This window comes from Anastrepha obliqua, chromosome 5 (assembly GCF_027943255.1).
Source record: "Anastrepha obliqua isolate idAnaObli1 chromosome 5, idAnaObli1_1.0, whole genome shotgun sequence".
Taxonomy (NCBI): domain Eukaryota; kingdom Metazoa; phylum Arthropoda; class Insecta; order Diptera; family Tephritidae; genus Anastrepha; species Anastrepha obliqua.
In genome coordinates this window covers 62,975,788-63,000,177 of record NC_072896.1, presented here as the reverse complement: position 1 = coordinate 63,000,177, position 24,390 = coordinate 62,975,788, and the positions used below count along the sequence as shown (strand labels likewise).

At 36.5% G+C, this 24,390-nt stretch overlaps 1 protein-coding gene across 7 annotated transcripts in view; it reads right to left on the bottom strand.

Annotated features, from left to right (window-relative positions):
- The window catches only part of LOC129246924 (excitatory amino acid transporter), a 60,452-nt gene that overhangs the window by 10,603 nt on the left and 25,459 nt on the right, over nt 1–24,390 (bottom strand). For 2 of the 7 annotated variants that reach the window (XM_054885676.1, XM_054885675.1), the window contains exons 3-4: nt 15,431–15,610; nt 1,919–2,252 (exon numbers count right to left, since the gene is read on the bottom strand). In XM_054885676.1, coding sequence (XP_054741651.1) covers nt 1,919–2,252; nt 15,431–15,593 — 497 coding nt within the window. In that variant the 5' untranslated portion in view covers nt 15,594–15,610. Of the gene's footprint in view, nt 1–1,918; nt 2,253–15,430; nt 17,115–24,390 lie in introns of those variants that run through there. The other 5 variants (XM_054885671.1, XM_054885672.1, XM_054885673.1 and 2 more) reach the window with 5 other exon arrangements.

Sequence of the window (24,390 nt, the reverse complement as noted above, 5' to 3'; positions counted from 1 at the left end):
CTGGAACGTAAGTTCCTAAACCCAAAATGAGCGACTGTACTAACAGGGTGATTAATATAGATCACAAATATGAGGGCTGTAGAAAGATTTATAAACTTCAAAATTTGAGGCTGCTAATTCCTTATTTGATATGTTGTTATAAACTATAATAATTAATTTTCGGAAAAAATGAAATATGTGATATGTAATATTTCAACACCTAAAGGAAAATAAAACGAAAATTAAAAAAAATCTTAAAACTGAAGATGACAGGGTGTATGCAAGTTATCAAATACAAATATGTGCGGTCCTCTATCGGGCAAATGGCCGAACTGCTGTTGTTGTTGTAGCAGTAATAAAGGGTTTTTCAATTGGCGCGGGTCGATTTTGGCGCCCTGTGGGAGCCATTTTGTTTTGGGTGACATCTGTCAAATCATTTGTTTATTATTCAGTTGTTTATGCCAAATCATCATGGCAAGTTACACGATTGAACAGCACGTTCAAATGATAAAACTTTATTATCAAAATTAGTGTTCATAAACGCAAAACGTGATGGCCCCTCCAATTTCTTATGGCCCATATTGAACCATATGGGCCTAGACGACATGTGGTTCCAGCAGGACGGCGCTACGTGCCACACAGCAAACGCCACTTTATTCCATTTCAACATCTACCCGCCCTTATTGAAAAACCCTTTACAAGCCCCGCACGTGAAAAGGTGGTTAGTGTCGTGCGGGGTGCCTTCACATGCCGGACATATGTATGTATGTTTGGTATGTCGGGGTTAATTCTGGATAAGTAGGAGTTTAGCCTGCTACAGTATCCAGAACGTAATTGTGCCAGTGTTGCGCGGGTCTCACGCGGAAGTTGGGGCATTCGGTGGTCGGGAATTTAAGAAGTTGGTGACGGTCTCCCGATAAATGTCGGTCTAAAGACTGTCTGGTCCAGTAAATGTCTGTTAATTTTGTCCTGGATCCCGTCGGCGTAGTTTAATAGGTGTCTCCTGACGTTCCTAGGAGGCGGCTCTCACTCAATCAGGTGTTTGCAAGAGTGAAACCTGCGGTAGCACGCTAACAGGAACTGCATGCTGAGCAGTTTGTTGTGCTCCATTACAGGGAGCATCTGTGCCTCATTGTGAAGGTGTTGAAGAGGGGACATCAGGAGGCAACCCGTCGCTGTCCGAATGGCAGTGTTTTAGCAAGTCTGGAGCTTTAGCGATTTGAGCACCTTGTTGCGATTTTGGACTTTAGTGGCAATTGCGGTTGTGTACGCAGAGAAGGAGAGCAAACCGTCGAAGTTACACTCAAATTTTGGGATTGTTAACAGTCGGAATTGGTGTGTCATCGACTTTTACCTTGAGTTCCGGCTTGGCCTCCATTGCCCAGGTGGTAAAGAGGGTCGCCATAGATTTATTGGGGGAAAGTTGGAGATTCCTCGTAGTGAAAAATCGAGAAAGGTCGGTGAGGTAGATGTTCACTTTGGAGCACAGGCCATCAATGCCCGACGCCATTATTGTACAGTCGTCAGCGTATGAGACCAGAGAGACTCGCTCTGGTGGCTGGGGGAGTTTCGAGATATAGAAGTTGAACAGCAAGGGTGAAAAGACACCACCCTGCGGAATACCTTGCTTGATCTTCCTCTGTTTTGCCGAGTAGCCGAATAGCTTTTCCTTTCTGCTGGGGGCAAATAACCTATAGGTTGAATTTTATGAGAAGCGTTTTCACCTGCCGAAGGGCGAAAAGGCACATCGAGTACAGGACCAACCCAATAGTAACTATACCCATAGTTTTAAAATAGATTAAAGAGGACCATAATAACATTTATGGCTTTTATATGACTCTATTTAGGTATGTGAATTATTTAAACCTGTAAACCAGCTAAACCAGTACAAGAAATGTAAAAAAAACCGTAGAAATACAAATGCAAATCGCCTACTCACCTTCCCAAATCCAAAAGGCTATCCAACAGATTCACAGCCCTTTTGTCAGTGGAGCGATCGACAGCGTTATGAAGATTAGGGTCACCGGGATGAATGAGTAGCACCAAAGCAATACCAAGCAGCGCATTTAAGAACGAAGTCGTAACGAAATACACCAAAGTACGAAGTGCGATTTTACCATTCATTCGGGCATTCAGGCTAGCAGAACCGGCAATCAAACTCGATATGATCAATGGCAAAATCATTAGCTTCAAAACGCGCATGAACAGCTCGCCCGGATAGGATATCAACATAATAGAGTCCTCGTGCAAATTCAAAGGCCGTAGCGAAAATCCTGAAATTTAATTAACTATTATTCGGCTATTATAAAACAAAAGTTGAAGTTTGAATATAAGCATTAATAAATTTTAGCTATGTAGTCAATAACAGGTTTGACAATTCGACTTGGTCGAGTACTTACATTCCCGTTTCCCACTTAAACACCATGCATGTATGTATGTATGTAAACTATATTTGTATGTTAGACATGAGAAGAACCGTTGCGATTACACGAGAGCCCTTTCGTTTATTTTTAACTCCAACCAAGGACCAAAGCTAGTCAAAGCTTAGCCAAACCTTTTATGGAAATAAATACATACGAGTACATATTTTTTGGTTTGCGGTCCTTAATTTTAAGTCCGGCTGAGCTTAACCATTTACGGCAGACACAAATACATTATTGAGCTTTTAATCTGAGTTTTTTGCGAATTGTTGAAGTAGTAGAAAGTAAATTAAGAATACAAATCCATTTTCACGGGATTTCAGAAAGTGACTTAGTCCGGAGCACATAATTTTTGAATAGTTAGGTAAAAAACAAGAAAGAGGTTTTCTGTAAAGTCGGTTTACTGACGATAGTTTAACGTGACAACGTCATAAGAAAACACTGATGTAATGGTTGCAATTTTCAAAACAAAATTTTAATTTTATTTGTTTGATAGATATTTTGTATGGATATAGAGATGGAGGAGGAATCGCAATGGAATAGGTCAAGTTACACAAACGTCAAAAATTACGAAACATTTATCAAATTCATGAAAGATATGTTCAATTTCGATTGGACATCAGACGTTAATAAGTCAACAACACTAAGAGGCAACATCATCGATTTTCCTTTTTCAAGACACATTATACTCGAAACACCCCCTTTCATTTCCTACTTTTTCTATCATCGTCCTATTCTCAACAGAGAAATGGTTCATTACCATGCACACAGGAAGAAGGCATATGCAAATACAAATATGTGAATTTATATACACATGCGCATATACATACATATACATACATATATATGCTCACTCAAGTAGGAGAGAGTCAGATGTCGAACGTTTCCGAACGCGGGTGCCGATTGTGCGCTTTGTCGTTCGTTCCGCGCTCGCGCTTGCACTTCAAGCAAGGTTAACGACGCATGAGCACCATAACGATGAATGAGCAAGATAACGACGCATTTTTTCGAGCGTGCAGCCGGCTAAATCGAATTATAAGACGTTATTACGTTAAAATATTCAACTCACGAAAGAATGTAAAGAAGTGATCAAAATTAAACCGACATTCAGCTCTGACTGATTTGAAAGAATCAGCTGATTTGCTGTCGTAATCAGAGAGATGGTAGCGGTTTATTTACAACAAAGGACAGCAAAAAGTGTTTGGTTCTATTTCAAAAATTATAGATAGCTTCTGTACACCGTGGTTATACCGTTACCGTCAAGTGAGTTAGAGCTGACTTTATTAATAATTAATTAATTTTCGATTTAAAAAAAAGCTTAAGATTTTTCAATGAGCAAATTTCATCCGTAGTTCTGACCCTTGCCACTTTAGCAGCCGTTGTAGATGTCACATTAATGATATTACGAACTATTCAATCGAATGCTGTTTATTTTAATTAAATACATCCCAAGTCGTCTGACCCCCTCTTGGAAGTTGTGCTTATTTAATGTAATTAAATTTTGTATTCTTTATTGCCATTGTTAGGAGAGACATCCTCAACAAAAACTAAAAACAATGAAGAGGAAGAGGAAGAATGGATACATCTGACCTCATTCAAAATAAGGGTTGTGGCAAGCGCACAGGAGAAACATTTTCATCCATCAATTTTGATATGTAATGCATGTATGTAGATGCATACTTACACATATGTTTGTATGTTTGCGTGTTTGTATTTATGTAAGTAAAAGGCAAACACGAGTGTTGCTTCGTGCAATAAACTGGGTCAACAAGCTCAAGGCCACCTTCGTTCGTTCGCTGTTGCAAGTGGTTTGCTATTTTTTCCATGTTTTCAAAACACAACTGAACTTGACAGCTACTCAAGTGTGCAAGTGTTGAGCGCAGACCCAGTGAACTGCGAATAGAGCCTTATGGGACTGCCGATAAAAGATAATTTGTTTGAGTGCAAATTAGATTGCAGTCTGTGCACACCGAAACTGAGGAATTGCGTTAATCGCCAGCGGGCGCGAGACCAGCGGTGTAATGAATGGAAAGCAATAACAATAATGATTTTGTTTTTTGTTTTGAGTGCTGACATGAGGATGTAATGAAGCTAATTATATTGCGATAAAACATTTTTATCGCGCTATCACGTCAGAAGGCAAATATGCCGCAAGTGTCAGGAGTGCGCACATCCGCGCCAAGCAATGCATTCCTCCTACAGCCATTTGGTGTGATGTTGTTGTTCATATATTTTAGCGTTATGAAAAAGCATATGCCTTGAAGAATGGCTATGCGCACGAACATACACATGACCATTTGCATAATTTGCAACTTGTTGTGTGATGTTTGTGTTTTCGTTTACATAAGTTTAAAATTTCCTTTTTCTAAATAGCTTTTGCCATAGGGCATTTAAGTTATTATGTAGAATCTTTGGTAAATACTTATTTATTTATTAAAAATATCGGTATTAAATGTATGTGATAATAATTGTTATGTTACCTTGAAAATAAGAAAGGATGCATCAATTAAAATAATGCATCTGTTTTTGATTTTTAGTTTTTCGCGCTGTCAATTTCACTTGTGTGTACTAAAGAGTTTTGAAAGTTTCAGAGGTGGGGCATTAGATGCCTGTATATCTCGCCAGCTTAAAACTTTAACCCCCTAAAACTAAAATAGTTTGCTATTACCCCAGGGAGTTACATGGGCTCGCTAGGACCCCGAGTTAAACATATCTTTAATGTCAAGTATATAGGTACAGTCACTCACACTTGATTTGACACAGATTCGATTTTCTTGTAAAAAGTTCTATATTTCACAATATTTTGCGGCATCTTATTTATTTGCTTTATTTCATTTCTCAATATAAAATATGATACAAAAACGTGTCTACTCATCTCATTGTAATGCACAAAAAGGGAAAAACATACTGATAACTCATGGCGCAGCTACGCACAACTCACGCCAGCTTCTCTGCCGCCAGCAGTGGTATATCAGGGACAAAAAACTTCCTTTTAAACTGTCACCCACTCTAGAACCGCTTTCGCATAACTTCAGAGTGGCGTTCCATATTTCTCACTACAATGTCTGTGCTTGTGTGGCTGCGTTCAGATCCCGCTTTTTCATGAGGAGTATATTTTCCGCGAATCCATTGATAATTTCTCACGTTTCGTCGCTGATCAGCGTCTTGCCGATCACATTTTCGGTGGTTTTATGACCGACGTTCGGCATTCTTGTTTCCAACGCGTACAGGTGTGTTCGCGTAATCTTCGGATGTATCACCGTATATGAATGTAGAGTGTTTACTTTCTCCTATTTTGAATAGGTATTTCTGGAAAAACTGCCGAATTTGCCCACAGTTCAGCTCCGTTTAAGAGAACAGAGAGCATTGTAGCCATCATTATTTCCATTCATCATTATTGTCATCAGTCTAATGAGCAGGGATGCATATTGGAGGCAAGTTTACATTTAACTTCTAGTGGGATGTGCTTCTTTATTAGAAGCTTATTAGAAGCATTAACTCCGTTTTTTCTGTGGCCAATTTTAGGCCACTTGAATCTAGCCGCGTTTATGTCTTTTACCATGACTTGGTTAAGTTTTCCACTTTTTCTTGTTCTGCTTCTTTAAGGTTTCATGCTGTGATGGTTGCGGCGATATCGCCTGCGTATTCGATTAGTTCCTTAAGAAAACATTGGGAATTGATCGTTGTGCCACTCCGGACGTATATACATAGGTCTCTCAAGTAATTCCTCATTATGTGCTGTAGGTATGTCGGAATTTTGAACCTTTGCTCTAAGGCGGTTAATACTTCCGGTCGTCTTACACTTTTGAAAGCGTTCTTTACATATAAGGTGGCAAGGAGGATTATGCTTCTGAATTGAATACTGCCCCTATAGTGGACTTTCCACACATAAAGCCATCGTTATACGAGTATATGCCTGCGGCCAGCCGAGGCTTGATCAATCTTTCAAGGAACTTTCCAGCTGTGTCGAGCATAATGGCCGCTATTCTGATGGTTAAGCCTAGCGCGAGCTGCTGTTTTTTCTCGATTTTTAGGCATCCTGCGCCATATTCTTTACCAATTTAATGACTTCAAAAGTTGGCTTTCTCCCAGAAGCTTTTATGAGCTTATTTTGACGGGTATAACACGTTCAAATATAATATCTTTCCCACCAAGTCGAATATTCAAGGCGAACGGAGTTGAGGCGGGTAAGTCAATGGTTCTTTGGCTTAAATTCTGCCTTTTCCATATAAAAGGAATATGTCCTTCTGGAATGCACGCATTGTACAATGCAGCAAAGATTTCTTTGAATCACACATTAAAAAACGGGTCCTGGATCCTTAGCTGATTTTAGTTCTCATTAGAAACAGGGGGAATAATCATTCCAAGTTAATGTTTTAGCGGACTGTAATGGAGTTTGAGTTATGTTAAAAAGATTTTAAAATAATGTTTCGAAGACCACTGGGAGAAATTGGCATTTGTCCAAGGAGGAGAGCGGAGTTTCCTCACACGGCTTGTATTATAGAATGTATGTTGTTGCATATGTAACAAATAAGTATGCGAAAACTTTTAAACAGAACAAAATATGTATCCGCATTTAAATTAAGATACATTCCAAAAGGTCTCTCACTTACCAGTAACATATCCTAAATATCTTTATAAAAATGTAAAAAAAGAACTCAGGTTTTGCAAAGTCTATTTTCAAATATATTTTGTATTTGTATTTTGTATGTGTGTTTTCATAGGTATATGTGTTTTTTTGGTCTGATTGATTCTGGATAAGAAAGTATGAGCAAAATGACACAAAGAGCTCTAAAGTATTTAAAAAGCTAATTGTGGCATTAGGGGGAAAAAGTGTATTGGTATGAGCTCTTCGCAAAAAGTTGTTGTATTTTGAAATTTATGCGCCGTTTGCGTTAATCAATACGAAGAAACAACCGGTATTACGGGACAACCAATCATAGGTACTGCACCATAATAATGCGCCAGCTAATGCATCACTGCACTTTATTTTTTTTTTTTTTGCCAAAAACAAAACCTTAATCATATCCACTAATTCATAGCATTGTATCTCCTCTTCTCAAAAATGTTAAGAGTCCGGAGATTTCCCACTATTGGGGGAAACGCATATCAGAGGCTTGGAAAGGGTCTGGTACAAGTTTACTCGGTGCAAAAATTAAAAAAAAAAATTAAATCATCTTTTTTGAAAAAACCTCTTTTATTTACATAACTTTATTTCAATATGGAAAGATCGCAATTCCCTTTATTTCAAAATCGACTTTTTTTAGATTTTGGTAGAACAGCCACTAATAAAAATGCTAAATAAAAAAAATCAGCGTGAAATCATTAGTTCGATATGACAGCACTCTTAAGGTGACAGCAGTTACAGAAATTTACATTCCATTTATTTGTTCCTTCTCCTTTTGATTAATAAAATTTTTAATAGGGCGCTTGCGTTTTAAAGTGACTTGAAAGGGTAACGGTTGATTTGGTCATCAATTTCTGATTCGCATTTTGATTTTTTACTTATCAGAGGAATTAACTAAGCTACAATTAAATTATTTGTTACTAAAATTTGACAGGGGAGAAAGAAATGTGTTTCTGTTAGAACTGCCATATCGCAAAAAAACTCATTTAACAAACTAAACGTTCGTTTGGCTATATGTATTTTTTTATTGTTTGAAAATACCCAAATATGTTTGAAAATACTCATATAAGTTTTAAAAACCGCATACTTGCAAAAAACTGTATTTGTAAAAAATTTGGCTCAGAAATTTTAATATTTTTTATTTCGAGATCGACAAACCCTCTAAAAAATCATATTTCAGTCAACTTAACTCAACTCATCTTTGAGAAAATAAGGCCGATATGGATAAGGGCTACAATTGAGAAAAAAGACTATAACATGGCAAAAAATAAAAATTAAATGCATGTCACAATTTATATAAAATCCATATTATATACATCTACTATACCTACGCTGCGGCGAATTGCACCAACTACTATTAACTCGCTAAACAGATGTATGTATGTATGCTAGTGTCTACGAGTGTATGTGACAATTTTGTGCTTTGAAATTAGCTATTTATTTATTTGCGTGCAAATTACACATGAATGGTGTTGTTTGTAAAAAAAATATTATCCATACATTTTTGAAATTTTTATTTAAGGTAAAGTAATGTAAAATGCAATATTCAAACGTGTTTAATGACTAAGTTTATGAATAAATGTGACCACTAGAACGTGTTTAAAAATTGCAACAAGTTATGTTTGTCATCAAAAAATTACTAGGGTGATTTACACACGGAACATGTTTATATTTGTAACTGACTGAATATTTACAAATAACTGACTGAATATTTACAAAGTTATTTTAGTTCGTATGATCCGAGAATTGAGTGTTCGTGATAAACACGGTAGCACAAAATTAATCACCCTATCGGAAGATTAGTAATTTTTGCAAATGACGTTGTACGTCAATCGTATTTGACACCTGTGAACTAGACAGCTGGTGCTTTCCATTTCAATTCATTTCAATTCAACCGCGCTATTCGGGTCAGGTTTTTCGATTTCGATGTAACTCAAATATGTTGCTCTCTGGTCAAAATAATAAGACACTTATTTTTTTGTTTGCCCGAAATTTTTTTTTTTTAAGATTTATCGGCAATTTTGTTTTTCGGCTAAAATCAATTTTTTTTAATTATATAAGAAATTTTTTTTTCAATGCTCATAACTTAGTCAAAAATGAACCGATTTTAATGATTCTAGGTTCAAAATGATCGTCATTACTTGCACGAGCGATTTCATGTAGAAACAATTGCAAAAAAGTAATTGAACATTTTTTAAATGAAACACAAAATTGCCAATAAATCTTGAAAAAAAATTTTTTCGGGCGAACAAAAAAATACGTGTCTCATTATTTTGACCAGAGAGCAACATATATGAGTTACGTCGAAATCGATGACCATGACCCGAATAGCCCGGTTGAATTGAAATGGAAAGCATCAGCTGCAGTATAAAAACAGACGTAGCACGGATGCACGTCAAGCCAAAATAAAAATTACATAGCTCAAAATCACTTTTTTAATTAGTAAAAGAGTTATTTAAAAACAAAATTTGATGAATAACTTTACGCCCCCAATTATTTGTACAGCTTTCTCTGAATAAGTGCGCCAAGTATCAGAAATGGCTTACAATTTGTATGGAACATCCCACAAAAACGTAGCGTAGAATTTTCGATTTCAGCAACGAGGGGAGATTTGAAATTAGGTGCAGAAATAAAAACGCTTAAATGAAAATTTAAGTATACTGTTACGCGATAGTAGTCACAGTATTAGTCAGATGACTCGTTTAGCTCACCAAAATCAATACAGCTGTAAATAAAGATAATGATTTACTGTTGTATATGTAAGTCAATTGAACCTTTACTCTATTCAAAATACACAAAATTGCATTTACTATAATAAGTTTTTTCTTCTTAATATTTCTGTACTACAACTTTTGGATGTACCTTATAGTAGATACTCAATTTATAAGAAGAGGTTTGCCGTCACTATGTATTAAGCCTATGCCTAAGCCTCTGCCAGCTTTGATCTATCGCTATACCAAAATTGAGATCCTTCATCGAGAGGTGGCAGTGATCTCTTTCAGGAATTATGATAAATTTTATTTTATAATTTTGGTGCATGATATCCGAATATAACGAGATTATTAAATAATGTTTCTTCAAGACCCAATATGACCGCAGAGCATCAATTGGGCAAATGTTTTTCAATGCCCAGAGTTACTCACTGTATGGCTACCTGATATATATTGACTGTCACATAGAGGTTTACCATTCAGATAACAATTGCCGGTAATATAAAAGGCGACCGCCGTTAGTCGAATGGGTTGGTGCGTGAATACCATGCGGAATTCACAGAGAGAACGTAGGTTCGAATCTCGATGAAACACCAAAATGAAGAAAAAGTTTTTTCTAATAGCGGTCGCTCCTCGACAGACAATGGCAAACCACCGAGTGTATTTCTGGCATGAAAAAGCTCCTCATAAAAATTAAAAAAAAAATATCTGCCGTTGAGTCGGCTTGAAACTGTAGGTCCCTCCATTTGTGGAACAACATCAAGACGCACACCACAAATAGGAGCTCCTCGGCCAAGCACCCAAAAAGGGTGTACGCGTATTATATTATGTAATATAAAAGGCAATGAGTTTCTCTAACGTTTCGACCAGAAAAAAACTAAAGCAATTAGCTTCTGTACGCCTTTGGGAGACATTGTGGAAATATTTCCCATTTTAACTTCGCCACATATTTATGGACGATTTGATACTAAAGCAAGGGTTTAACTATGGAGATAAAATCCTGCAGTATAAGACATGAATAAGTGGCATAACTTTTCCTTACTGCAAATTCATCCCGCTAGGCCTCTATTCTCCTGTTAACAAACACCTTGTGTTCAACAAGTGTGATAGGATACGGGCTCTTTAGCGTGACAATTGCATCTATCATCTCATCTTTTGTTCTTTTGTAAAAACAAATTGGAATTTTTTACTTGTTAGAAAAAAAGTCGTTTTAGTTGCTTACTTTCAGTCTTCTTTAATTACTTTACTCAAAGACATTCATCGCTACCAATCACCGAAATTGGTTTCCACTGGTATTACATAGTGGCTAACAATTTATGTGTTCTTTGGTGTTTTTGGGCTCATCTTCATTAGAGGTTGTGCTTTAAATTTTACCGAGCACTTATTACAATCGGAACTGTGCAGGTGATTGGGTATTAAGATTAGCATTTAACGGTCACTTTTACAATATTTATACTACAATTTCCTAGTATTGCGGCTCTTTTTTACTCTTATTGACATTGCTGGCACCAATGTGTACATAATTAACAAAGCATATACCGAGAATTTGACCCAGATCAGGACTTTTCTGAATTATATTTGCTCCTGAGTTTATGATGCAACATATTTTTTATCGACAGGCTGACTCGCTCAAAGTCTTAAAAAAAAGTTATGAATAAAATAAAACCAAAAAAAATTCGTTTAATGAAACCAATATAAATCCAATGGAACAAACAAATAAATGAAGTAAAATTAAAAAAAAAAAAATTAAATAAAAAATAATAAAAATAAAATTTAAAAATTGTTTTTTTGATTTAGACTCTTCACTTATTTTCATATATATTAGATTTTGCTATAGATATAAAGATACATTTAAGCTCGCTCGTACTTCTTAAATATATTTTGAGTCGGCGATGTACCGAAAATGATATTTCACTCTTAACCAACTCTTAACTAATAACAGTTCATTTCGAAGCTGCCATCACAAGCATTTTCAGTAAGCGCCTTTCGAAATGTGAAGATTGCTTTCACTCCGTACAGGATTCTACACAACTAGCCCACCAAAATTTTTCTTCATTTGTAAAAGTCAGTCATACAAAAACAAAACGAAAATATGCATACATATTTAATCTCGCAGAAATAATTTTATCATACTCGTACATGAAAAAGCGAAATGAAATGATCATCGTTTATTTATAGCAAATTGAATAGTACGCAAATCGTTAGCTGTTATTCCTTCATGTGAAAGTTGTTTGACTTCATCAGCATGGGGTAATTTCTGCGTGAATGAAAATTGTCTTTCATATATACCTACATCCCCAAATACAATAGCAAATACACACATGCATAAATAGGCGAGCAAATATTGTATTGAATATTTTATGGTTTGTGCTGAAGTAATGAGGCGAAAGTGTGGTTACATTTAAACCAGCTTACGCACTTAGTGATTTAGTGAAAAATCATTCGGGTTTTATGACAAAATGCAAATATTGTAATTAAGTCTACTTCGACATCAGCTGTTTATGGTTATGGCACCACTAATCGAAACATGCTTTACAATTGCTGCTATGGTGATGGATATGGCTTTTTAGTTACGGCATCGCTAACTGCAGCTTTACTGTACTCTTCTTTGAAGTAAAATTAAAAATATTTATATGCGTAACGTATTATTACGTTCACATATAAGTAGATTATCATCTTTTTCGTGCTTAACTCCCAATCCGTAATTAAAAAGCGTGATTACCCATATAAAATTTCTCTGCTGAGATTTGAGATTATAACCATACTTTTTTACATAAAACACTGTTTTATCGATAATTATTTTTACGAATGTAAAGAGAAACGTCGCAGGAAAAACTAAATAAAGTGGACGCCGGCAAAGAAAACAGGCTTGTAGACATAGGTAGGTAGGTAGGTGGGGTGGTTGTCATAAAGACACACTTAGACCTTTCGCAGGTCCATTGTGATACCACTGGAGCTTATCCTTACTCTACGTGTTCCTTTTCAAACCATCCGGTAGTTTAATAAACGAGCAGAGCTTCGTTAGTTTTAGATGGAGTATGTCCGCTACATCGGTTAGAAACGCTGTATCAAGAGTACGCAGCAAGATCTTCGATCGACCGCTGTTCCAGTTCGGCCATGTCTGTCTGCTTAGTTCGCATGTTGTGAGGTTTTGCCAGCTTGTATTTACCTTAGCGCTTATTATAAAATGTAATTACGAATATCGCATGCGTAATGCTGCCATAACTTTTTGAAACCTCAGTAGATTTCGCTTACGGATTTCGTCCAATAGTTTACCACCAGCAGTAAGTAATCTGCCGGGAAGAATAATTTTGTTTCTTTATTGCTAATTACTGCATATGTGAGCATACTTTAACTGTAGTTTTTATATTCTATGTTTCTCGATCAGCCTTCGAACAGCCAAACTAAAAGAGAATACCAAAAAGGGGAAGAAATACAGGGTGGGCCATATATCGTTTGCTTTTTGAACCATCTATTTTTTTAAGAATGGTAACACAAATGGCATGTCAAATGGGTTCATAAAATACCAAAAGGTTTGACATTTACGAAATGGGACGCTATACGCTTGAACAAAATTGGGAAATATTGAAAACCTAAAAAAATGGCGAGCTTTACCGTGACATGCTCAACGAGTTGTTTCCAAAAATTGAAGAGGATGACATGGACGACATTTGGTTTCAACAGGACGGTGCAACTTGTCACACTGCCAAAGTTACATTCGAACTTTTGGCTACCGTTTTTGAAAACCGAATAATCAGCCGAAATTCCGATACCAATTGGCCGCCTCGGAGCTGTGATTTAAGCCCGTTGGACTATTTTTGGTGGGGAGCCGTTAAGGACAAAAGCTATGCGAACCATCCAGAGACGATTGATGCTTTAAAACACGAAATCGAAGTTGTCATTCATGAAATTGGAGCCCAAACAATCGAAAATGTGCTTAAAAATTGGGTTGATCGAATGTTCTACTGTAAAGCCAGTCGTGGCAGTCATTTGAACGATATTATTTTTTATTCATAAATGACAATGTTCAATCTTCAAAATAAAAAAAAAAAATTGAAAATATATTGATTAGTTTTTTTTTATAGCCGATTCAAAAAGCAAATTTTACATGGCCCACCCTATACCATATTTTATCTTCCAATGCATATAATTTAATGCCATTGATCTGGTGTACAAAATTGTATTTGGGTATGTTTGTATGTAAAGCCCTTTTAGTAAGCACCAAATTCGTACTTGTCTGATATACCTATGCATATACATGTATGTATATTTTCTTCCTTTTCTCCCTTTTTACAAGCACATAGAAGATATGGAAACGTAAGCGCTAATTCCGTATTAGGTTGAGTCAATAAATTATGTTATATTTTACAAAACGAAAAGGTTAAGCTCCATGTCCATATACATTCTTCTTTGATTGAGATTTGAATTCGTCTGGCTAAATCGTTCTTAATCTAAATTATAAATGAAAAACATCCACGAGTACAACTATTTGCTATATTTATGCTATTTCATTCATCACAACTACTAGCTACGAAAGTTCTACTTGCTAGTAAGTTAACATATTTTGGTAACCGCATCACTTATACATTTTGCATGTAGGATAAAAAAATTGATTGTATGTTTTCCTGGTAATTTCAACTTAAATCTGTCGCCAGATTTTCGAAACTGATTAAATCGCCTTCTGTTATTGAATTTACAAATCAAAATTTTGCTAGAGGCCAAAAATGGTGATATTTTGAAATGATTGTATGGGGACCCCCCCAGGGGAGTTCCAGGGGGTGTGCCACTGGCATGGGTGGATCGGCCGTCCAAAGTTAGTGGGGGTCGGTCATACATTTGGACTCGATTGGAGCACTCTAAATGGGTCAAAGTGGGATTTTTTGTTCGACCCAAATTGGGGGGCATCAGAATTCGTTTTAGAGGTATGGTTCCTTCGGCAAAGTTTCTTATTTTGATCCCTAGAATACGATTTTCACAGACCAATGAGCGATTTTTAAAACGACCCGCCCTAATACACATACATACATACATACATATATAAAAATGTTTTGAATGTGTAAATTTAAAAATGATAATTTTTAATTATTAGGAATACATAAAAACAAATATAAAAGAACGATGCTGAAGATTGTTAAAAATATTTGGCAATCCGGTATATCACTCATACGCAACTTTGTGCACAGAAGATTATAATAATCTCTCGATGATATGTTGAAGCTCATGTGCCTTAGGATGCGAGTGCCATTTCAGCGATTTATTCCGAGATTTTGCTAATTTATTAGGTGTGTAACTTTACTTATGTATACAGAACTAAAATATTGCATAGTAAGTTTAGAAATCGATGAATACTACACATTTCCCACTCGAGTTTTGTTAAGGTAACGAACTGGAGTTTATTGTCCTCCTGTGTTCTCTATTTTGTAGTAAAGAGGCACGGGCCAAAGTGCTCCTCCTATTTCGATAAATTATATGAAAAACAGAAACTCTATGTATGGGTAAAAGAAGTGCGCGTGAAATGGGGGCATTCGCAATTACTAGAAGCACGCTTTATCAATTTAGTTGAATAAGTACTCGTACAACTCACTAAACACATAAATGAATATATAAGTACGAGTATATTAAATTCACAAATTGTATGTATGTGAAAGAAACGTGCAAACCATATGTATAGTATGTATATCGTGTTTACTCACCAAAAATAACTCCCAGCAATACACCCGACAGCGTCACCAGCAGCATTAGATTCTCCCGCAGCCATTTCCGGTAGCCGATAAGCTCACGCGGCGCCCCACTACGTTCAGTGGTCTTTGGTGGCAGCTCGGTACCATTGACAGTTGTACTACTGGGCGGACCCATTTTCGCAAAAAGATAATCTGAAAATTGTTCAGATTTTTCCATTGTATCATTCAACGCCTTGCCCCAATTTGGACAATTCAATATATTTCCTATGCGTAGGGCGTAAATGTGTACAGTGGGCGGCGTTGTAAAGAAAAGGACAAAGTGGCGTCCAAAAGAAAAATGTCTAAAGCTTGCCAAGCGGCAAAGGTACGCAGTGACTGAGTAATAAATTGGAAATGTATATTTTTGCTTTTTTGTTTTTTTGCCAACACTAATCAATATTGACTTCTGCTGCGAAGAGGTTCTTCTTCTTCTTCCAAGTGCTGCTTTCTTAATTCTCCTTTTTGCTATCGCCAGCGGGTTATTAATGTAATTGTTTATTGATCCATAGTGGGAAAAACGGGTTTCTGTTTTTATCTTATTATTTACTCTGCTATTAGCGTACTTTGTGCGTCAGTGAACAGTCTATTACTTTTATTACAGTTATTGTTATTAAGTTGTGTGTTACGATTATTAATTGCTTTTTAAATATTTCACATTAAATTTAAGGATATTTATTAAGTACGCCATCGATTCAGAATTCTATATGTGGATATTTAAGCTGGCTTTACCGATAATTGACATATTATAGGTATGGCGGCTTTCGATGCTGTTCGGCTACCGATGCGGTGTAGTCTTTTTGGGACGTGAATGCCGCCCAGCTGGATAGGCGGACTCGTCCGGGACGTCTAGTTGGAATTGGAATTTTAGTATTGGCTCCGTTGTTGTAGTTTGTTTGAAAACTGTGTTAAAAATTCTTTTAAAACGTTTTTAGTTAAAGAGAATTCTCCTAATACAGTTATTCACTTGTCGATTATTTGTAAAAAAGACCAGTTTATAAGCAATTTTCTTGTATATCCAGTAAATTATTGATTCGAGTGCTTTGGCAGTTAATTCAATCTGCAAAGTGAAATGCACGAGTTATAATATTAAATTCGACTTTTCGGTATAACAGCTTTAGTTACAATAAAAAATCAATGTTCACCCTATACGAGTATCATTATCCCGAATTTTCTGACGAAAAAATCGATTTTTGTTCTATCTGCACAATTAATCTGTGTCAAGTGTCGGCCAAATATGAATGTTTGTGCTTTTCCGGCGGATTGTGGGTACACAAAAGGGCGTTGCACTGTCTTCTTTTTCACAATCTTTAATTTTCCGATTGAAGAGCAATTTCCGAAATGCCATTCACTAATTATTAAAATGTTCACTACTTCGACACAGCTGTTTCATTCATTTACTTTTCTAATACTTAATAACTTTTTTCACAAATTCTTTTCACACAAATCACAGTTTGCAAAACGCTTCAATTCGTCCGATTCAATATACCTAAAGCGAATGAGCGTCGCGGCTCATGGATATTCTTTTTATACATGGCGCTCTCCACGCAGGATAAACTCTCAGGAGCTATTGAGAAAAGCATGTTAACAGGAGAAGCTTTTCTATGCGTTGTCTGCACTTAAAGCGGTTACAGCGCTTTTTTATAGCAACCAAGTGCCAGGCGCCATACAACTCTAACCTCATCGCTTTCGTTTAGTTTTCGCTTCACTCCAGTTAATAATGGAAATTGTTTCCACTCAATAAATGTGATGCTTCAAATTTTTATTATGTGCATGTATAATTGTACTGCGACCAAATAATTTATTTCAAATAATCAAGTTTCGTGATATATTGTCACATTGCTGTTGACTTACATACAGCGGCGGTTAAAAAAAAAGCAGTGCGACATACTATATATATTGCAAATTTTGACCATATATTTACTTTTTCTTTAATTTTAACTTATCTGTACACATTCATATATGTATTTATATAATTTTTTGCAAAGTTGGTCTGTGTGTAACGTTTTTTTTTATTGGTGACGCTACCAATTTTTTAATTCTACAAGTTTGGACCTGCCTTATTTCATATAAAGAATATGTGAACTAACAATAGAAATTGGTTTTGTTTCCCATTCAAAAGTTTAATATTATTAATTTTTTTATAACTGTTAAATAAATACATAAATTATTTTATTTTATGCGCAAGTAAAGCTGTGGGCTTTATTTATAAAAATAGAGTTCAAATAAATCAAAACATTTATACGATTTTGTGAAAAATTTTAAAATATTTAAAAAATGTTCATAAAATGTTAAATCTGTTATAGAGAATATTTAGAACATTTTAAGTATATAGCTTTACAGCCGATTTAAATCTATTATAATAAAGTGCAAGTTAAAAGTGAGTAAAAATTTTTATTGATTTTTGATACTTTTTTTCAGACCGAGTTTAGTAGGTATGTTCTTTCTTCTAACGAAAACTCGATATTTTATTACATAGAACACCTGTAACAAAAAAAAACAAAATTCAAAAATTATGTTTAGTCATTTCAAACTTGCACAGTATTATACCAAAATGCATTGGACTACAAGGCTGCGTACTCAGATCTAAGAATATGACTTTGAAGAAAATTTTGTGATTTTTTTCTTAATTCAATATAAAGTTTGAAATGTATATATGTAGTGCGTGTTGTAATATGATCTGTAATTTTATAGAAAACTAGAATAAAATATATAATAAATAAATACTCGCAACTTTTTAACACATCACGTTGCTATTATTTTGACCACCAGTGCATATTTTGTTGCTGTTACAAAACTCACAACTGTTACAGTTCGTGCCGACATTCCATCTACAAATTTTGTGCCAGTTATTACAATTTTGTTTATTTAGTTTGTGCTACAAATGAATGACAGTTATTAACTTCTTGCCGCTCGTTATTTATAAGTATTAATGAACCCTTCAATCGAACTGACTACTTAAAACAATTGTTGCCCTAAAGGCAACTTGCAATCGATGGAAATTTTTGTGGAAATTTTATGTCATTTTCCTATAAACAGAAATTATAATTAATGAGAAAAATAACTGTTCAATATCGTCAAAAGTTATTAGCACCAAATTTTATAACAGATATTGGTTCTATAACTTAATTTTAAGGATTTTCTGAGTGAATTTGAAGCTTTATTATAAAAATTTAGTACAATATATTTTATTCAAAGTATTGCCCATCGTTAGCCACTACTTTTTCCCATCTTTCTGGTAATTTGTGGATACCGTCCCAAAAGAATTGCGCCGGCTTGGCTGCCAAGAAGGAATCGAGCCAATTTTTGATACCCTCAACTGAAGTGAATCGCATTCCAGTGAGAGCGTTCTGCATCGACCGGAACAAATGGTAGTCGGACGGGGCAATGTCTGGGTTATAAGGCGGGTGAGGTAAAATTTCCCATCCACTGTTTTTCAAATATGTTTTGGCCGGTTGGGCAACATGCGGCCGATCGTTCCTGGTCGCATATTCCGGCCGTTTTTCGGCGATTGCTCCATTCAAACGAATCAATTGTGTTCGGTAGAGGCCCCCTGTTATCGTCTGGGCCGATTTCAACAGCTCATAATAGATCACACCTTTCTGATCCCACCAAATACAGAGCATTACCCTGGCGCAATGAATATTCTTCTTCGGCGTCGGTTTCGCTGGTTGGCCGGGCTTCACGTATGATATTTTGCGCTCAGGGTTATCATAATGGATCCATTTTTCATCCCCAGTCACAACCCGATGCAAAAACGACTTCAATTTGTGGCGTTCAAGCAGCAATTCGGCCATGCATTTTCGCCTTTCAACGTCTCTCGGCTTCAGTTCATGGGGAACCCAATTTCCAAGGTTCTGAATGAATCCGGCTGGTTTTAAACGTTTTGAAATGGCTGCTTGAGTGACTCCCAATGATTCTGCTAGTTCTTCTTGAGTTTAACAGCAATCTTCATCAAGTAATGCCTCTAATTCTTCATCTTCAAACTTTTTTGGCTGTCCTGGACGTACCTTGTCTTCCAAGTCAAAATCTCCACTCTTAAAAAGTCGAAACCAGTACTCACACGTTTGTTGCGATGGAGCATGTTCACCATAAACTTCACACAGCAATCGATGACTTTCAGCTGCTTTTTTCTTCCAACTGAAACAGAAAAGTAATGCTTCCCGCAAATTGCGTTTTGTTGGCACAAAAGTTGAAACGTTGATGGCTACAAAAAAAATATTGTTTACACTTTAACGAAATGACACATACTGAAAAATAAAGCGCAATAATAACGCTTCACAATGACGTTAGTTAATGTATGACCTGTTGCGATTTTATATTGGTAGCGCCATCTCTCAGAAAATCCTTAAAATTAAGTTATAGATCCAATACAAGGCTGAGAAATGTGTTTTGATCCCAACTAGTAATGTGTACTAATAACACTAAATTCGAATAAATTGATGCAAAATACAAAACAATCTAAATACAAAAATTTCGTAGAAATGCAGGGTGTCTGGGGGATGAATAAGGTTTTAAAGTTTAAGTTTCGTCCTAACTGCTAAGCGAATGAGTGCGGAGCTGATTCGCTATACGTGCGGGTTATTTAGTCTCGATGCCACAGTGGGCGGGTGAATAACGAGCGTGCGCAATCGAAGCGTGCTTCAAGGCCAATGATTCGTAGCAACTACTCGTCGTAGATTTTATTCACATTACAATATTCGACATTTACATAATGCTCCAAGTGATAATTTGATTTGTTCATGGGCGCGAAGGTTCCGGGCAACAAGTTCGGTGGCAAATAGCTCACGGCAGAGCCCCAGCCGAACATCGAAAACAAATGAAAATATTGAACTCGTTGCTTCAAGTTTGAACGATAATCCGGGTCAGGCCGTGCGCATGAAAGCGGCTGCCCTGAAACTTTCAAAACGTATTGCGCATGAAATATTGAGGAAAGGTCTTAGACTTCACCAAATTAAAATCGTACAAGTGATTTGCACAAAAGTTTCTGCGAGGCAATGCTGGAGAGATTTTTTACGGAAAAAACTACCATTGAGAATGGTGAAACCCACTTTCATTCAAATGGAAATGTAAGTAAGAAAAATTACGGTGAAACACCAAAAATTAAGAAAAACATTTTTCTAATAGCGGTCGCCCCTCGGTAGGCCATGGCAAACCTCCGAGTGTATTTCTGCCATGAAAAAGCTCCTCATAAAAATAAAAAAAAATATCTGCCGTTCGGAGTCGGCTTGAAACTGTAGGTCGCTCCATTTGTGGAACTACATCAAGACGCACACCACAAATAGGAGGAGGAACTCGGCCAAACACCCGAAAAGGTTGTACGCGCTAATTATATATACATATAATAGGACTATGAATAAGTTCGTGCGGTTTTACAACAGATGGCGTAACTTGATTATTATTCCATCGATCCACATTTCCAAACATTCATTGGAGAGCTACTGTCGTAAGGCACGAACGTCAGTATAAGTTTTTTATTTGAAGCGTAAACAACAATATTTTTACCACACTTGAAAATGTCGAATTTCGTGCCAAATAATGTGTTTTTGCGGGGAATTCTTCTTCATTATTTTAATATGAAGAAAAAAGCAGCCGAAAGTCATCGTATCTTGGTGGAAGTTTATGGTGAGCATGCTCTAGCTGAGCGAACGTGCCAGAAGTGGTTTGCACGCTTTAAAAGTGGTGATTTTGGCTTGGAAGACGAAGAACGCGAGGGTGCGCCGCCAAAGTTCATGGATACCGAATTGGAGGAATTGCTCGATCAAGATCCGGCTCAAACGCAAGAAGAGGTTGCAAAAACTTTGGGAGTTGATCAATCAACCATTTCCAAACGTTTAAAAGCCATGGGAATGATCCGAAAGGTAGGCCATTGGGTGCCGTATGAATTGAAGCCAAGAGACGTTGAACGCCGTTTTATGGCATGCGAACAACTGCTTCAACGGCACAAAAGAAAGGGGTTTTTTGCATCGAATTGTGACTGGCGATGAAAAGTGGGTCCATTACGACAATCCAAAACGTCGGGCAACGTATGGATACCCTGGCCATGCTTCAACATCGACGTCGGCGCAGAATATTCATGGCCTGAAGGTTATGCTGTGTATCTGGTGGGACCAGCTGGGTGTTGTGTATTATGAGCTACTGAAACCGAATGAAACGATTACGGGGGATGTCTACCGACGACAATTGATGCGTTTGAGCCGAGCACTGCGAGAAAAACGGCCGCAATACGCCGATAGACACGACAAAGTTATTTTGCAACATGACAATGTTCGGCCACATGTTGCACAAGTGGTCAAAACATACTTAGAAACGCTCAAATGGTATGTCCTACCCCACCCGCCGTATAGTCCAGACCTTGCGCCATCCGATTACTATCTCTTCCGATCGATGCAACATAGCCTGGCTGACCAGCACTTCCGTAATTACGATGAAGTCAAAAAATGGATCGATTCGTGGATTGCGGCAAAACCGACCGAATTTTTCACAAAGGGAATCCGTGAATTGCCAGAAAGATGGGAAAAAGTAGTAGTAAGCGATGGACAATACTTTGAATATTAAATTTGTAACCATTTTACGTCAATAAAGTTTCAAATTTCGAAAAAAAAACCGCACGAACTTATTCATAGTCCTATTACATTCTTGAAAATCATCGAGGGCAAGCAATTTATGTGGACCGTAACTCTTAGATAAATAAATACTTTATAAGGTTTGCACTTCGACATCATAGTGCCCTACGGTGACTCTTATCGGCGCATGCTGAACGATTATTTTCTGCTATTAATGGGAGAATATCCTTCCTTGAGCAGACACACATGGTTTCAGCAAGATGGCGCCCGCTGCACACGGCGAAAGAGACTATTCCGATACCACATTATTTCTTTCTTAACAAACTGAAAAGCCGTTTGGTGGCACATGCTGGCCATCTAGGTCGTCCGATCTTACCTTCTGCACTTTTTCAGTCGGGGTACCTCAAAAGTAAAGTCTATAAAACAAGCTCAGCGACCACCTCAACAGTAAAAAAAATATCGTTCGCGACGTTAATGGCATCCTGAGATTACTTCTCCAGCGAGTACGGAAGCCAGATTCCAAAAGTGTAGATAGAGGAGATAATTATTTTTTTTTTGTTAATTTAGTTTTTAATTCCTAATTTTGCCACCGGACACACTGTGGGTCAAAATGTGCACGCAATTGGGAAAAATTAATCAATCAATCAATTGTATTATTTCTTAAAATAATTTTTTAAATATATGTATTCTTTACCTTTTTTTAAATGTTCTTAACAGTTAAATGGGCAACAATTTCTTTTTAACCAAACAAAAAAACTCTGCTGGTAGCAACATACAACTGTTCGTGAGAAAATGCAGGTGTGCGTAATGAAGATCCAACATTTTGAAATGCACAATTTTCAATTTGGATCTGACGAAAACGTTGAAGCGTTACTGGTAAAATTTGGTGAAAATTACCGCATATTAAAAGTACTTTACCTACGAATAGAATTTTTTATCTTCCGCACCATAAATTTATCAACGCGATCTAATTCAAAATGTAATTCACATTCCCAATTTGATTTTTACGGCTGTGTCAAGTCATTAATTTTGAAATGGTACAGTCCACATAAAACTTTCTCATCCAGCTTAGCTTCCGAACCCACTTTGGCTAAAGATGAATAGTTTTTGAACTGTTTGTCATTGAAGTATTTGAAGAGGACCGTCAAAACTTCCTTAAAACCAATATTTTGCATGGAATGTAATTTCTGGCGTGAATTGTTTAACACCGCAATAGCAGCAACGCAATGTCAACGAACCACAACTGAACTACTCAAATATTGGTGGAACTTAGCTAGCAACAGATTGAAATAAATAATTTAAATCGTTGGTTTCATTATTCGATACATTTCCTAACATTTTCCGACATTCTGTTCTAATTTTTATTTTTCAGTTTTTCAACTGCATTAGTTATGGTCCCGCGGTTACGATGCATTTGGATTTTTATTTTTCAACAAAATTCACTAACTAAATTTGCTACCTTAAATAAATAGCAAACTCCGAAATTAAAAGTACGCAAAATTGCAGTTGAATAGTTTGCAGTAATTATCGTCTACAGATGAATTTCCCAATGTTGCTATTGGTTTCAAAATCAAGGCAGTAGAACCGCAAAACGAACGCTGACAGAATTTATGCTAACGTATTAATAAATAGATTTATAAACAAAGAATTTTAGAAAATGCTCTGATCCAGAAAAACACAGCACAGATCCGAGCCCTAGGATCCAAAATTAAGTTCACTTCTATCGGCGGTTATCGAGTCATTTCATTGATATTTTACCTAGAGTAGCATTAAAGTCTATTCCAGAAGCATGCCGTTGTCAGATAGGCTAACACGGATGCCTGCAAAATAACTAACTAAATGTGGCACAATTTTAACAAATTCTAAACTGACGAGTTGTTAAAAAAGCCACGAGTAGACATATTCAGAATTGCTTCAACAATATACGGCCAGTGGCCTTTGGGAGACCATGCAAGGAAGATGAGGTGACCGTACATCGAAAGATGTAAAAGCTGCAATCAAGAAGAATCTAAGGAAACAGTCTTGAACTATCTGTATGAGTGCCCGAGTATGGGTGCTCTACGACATTAGAATGGTGGGGGGATTCTCGATGGTTAACTTGAAAGAAATTGCAGGAAAGACATACTTATTCAAGATTCATAGTCAAGTAGTTCTACAATTTATGTATCAAAATGGCTTATTTCGTGCTAATTGGGATGGGCTGTGTCACCTCAACTACCACCACCACCATTATTAAAGTATTGGCATTGACAATAGTTTAAGAAGCCACAATTTTAGAACAAGGAGGTTATTTACTATTCCGTTTAGCAACTTATAGAAAAATAAATTACAAGAATCTTTGGCCCGGAAGCAGAGATAAGTCTGTAGCAT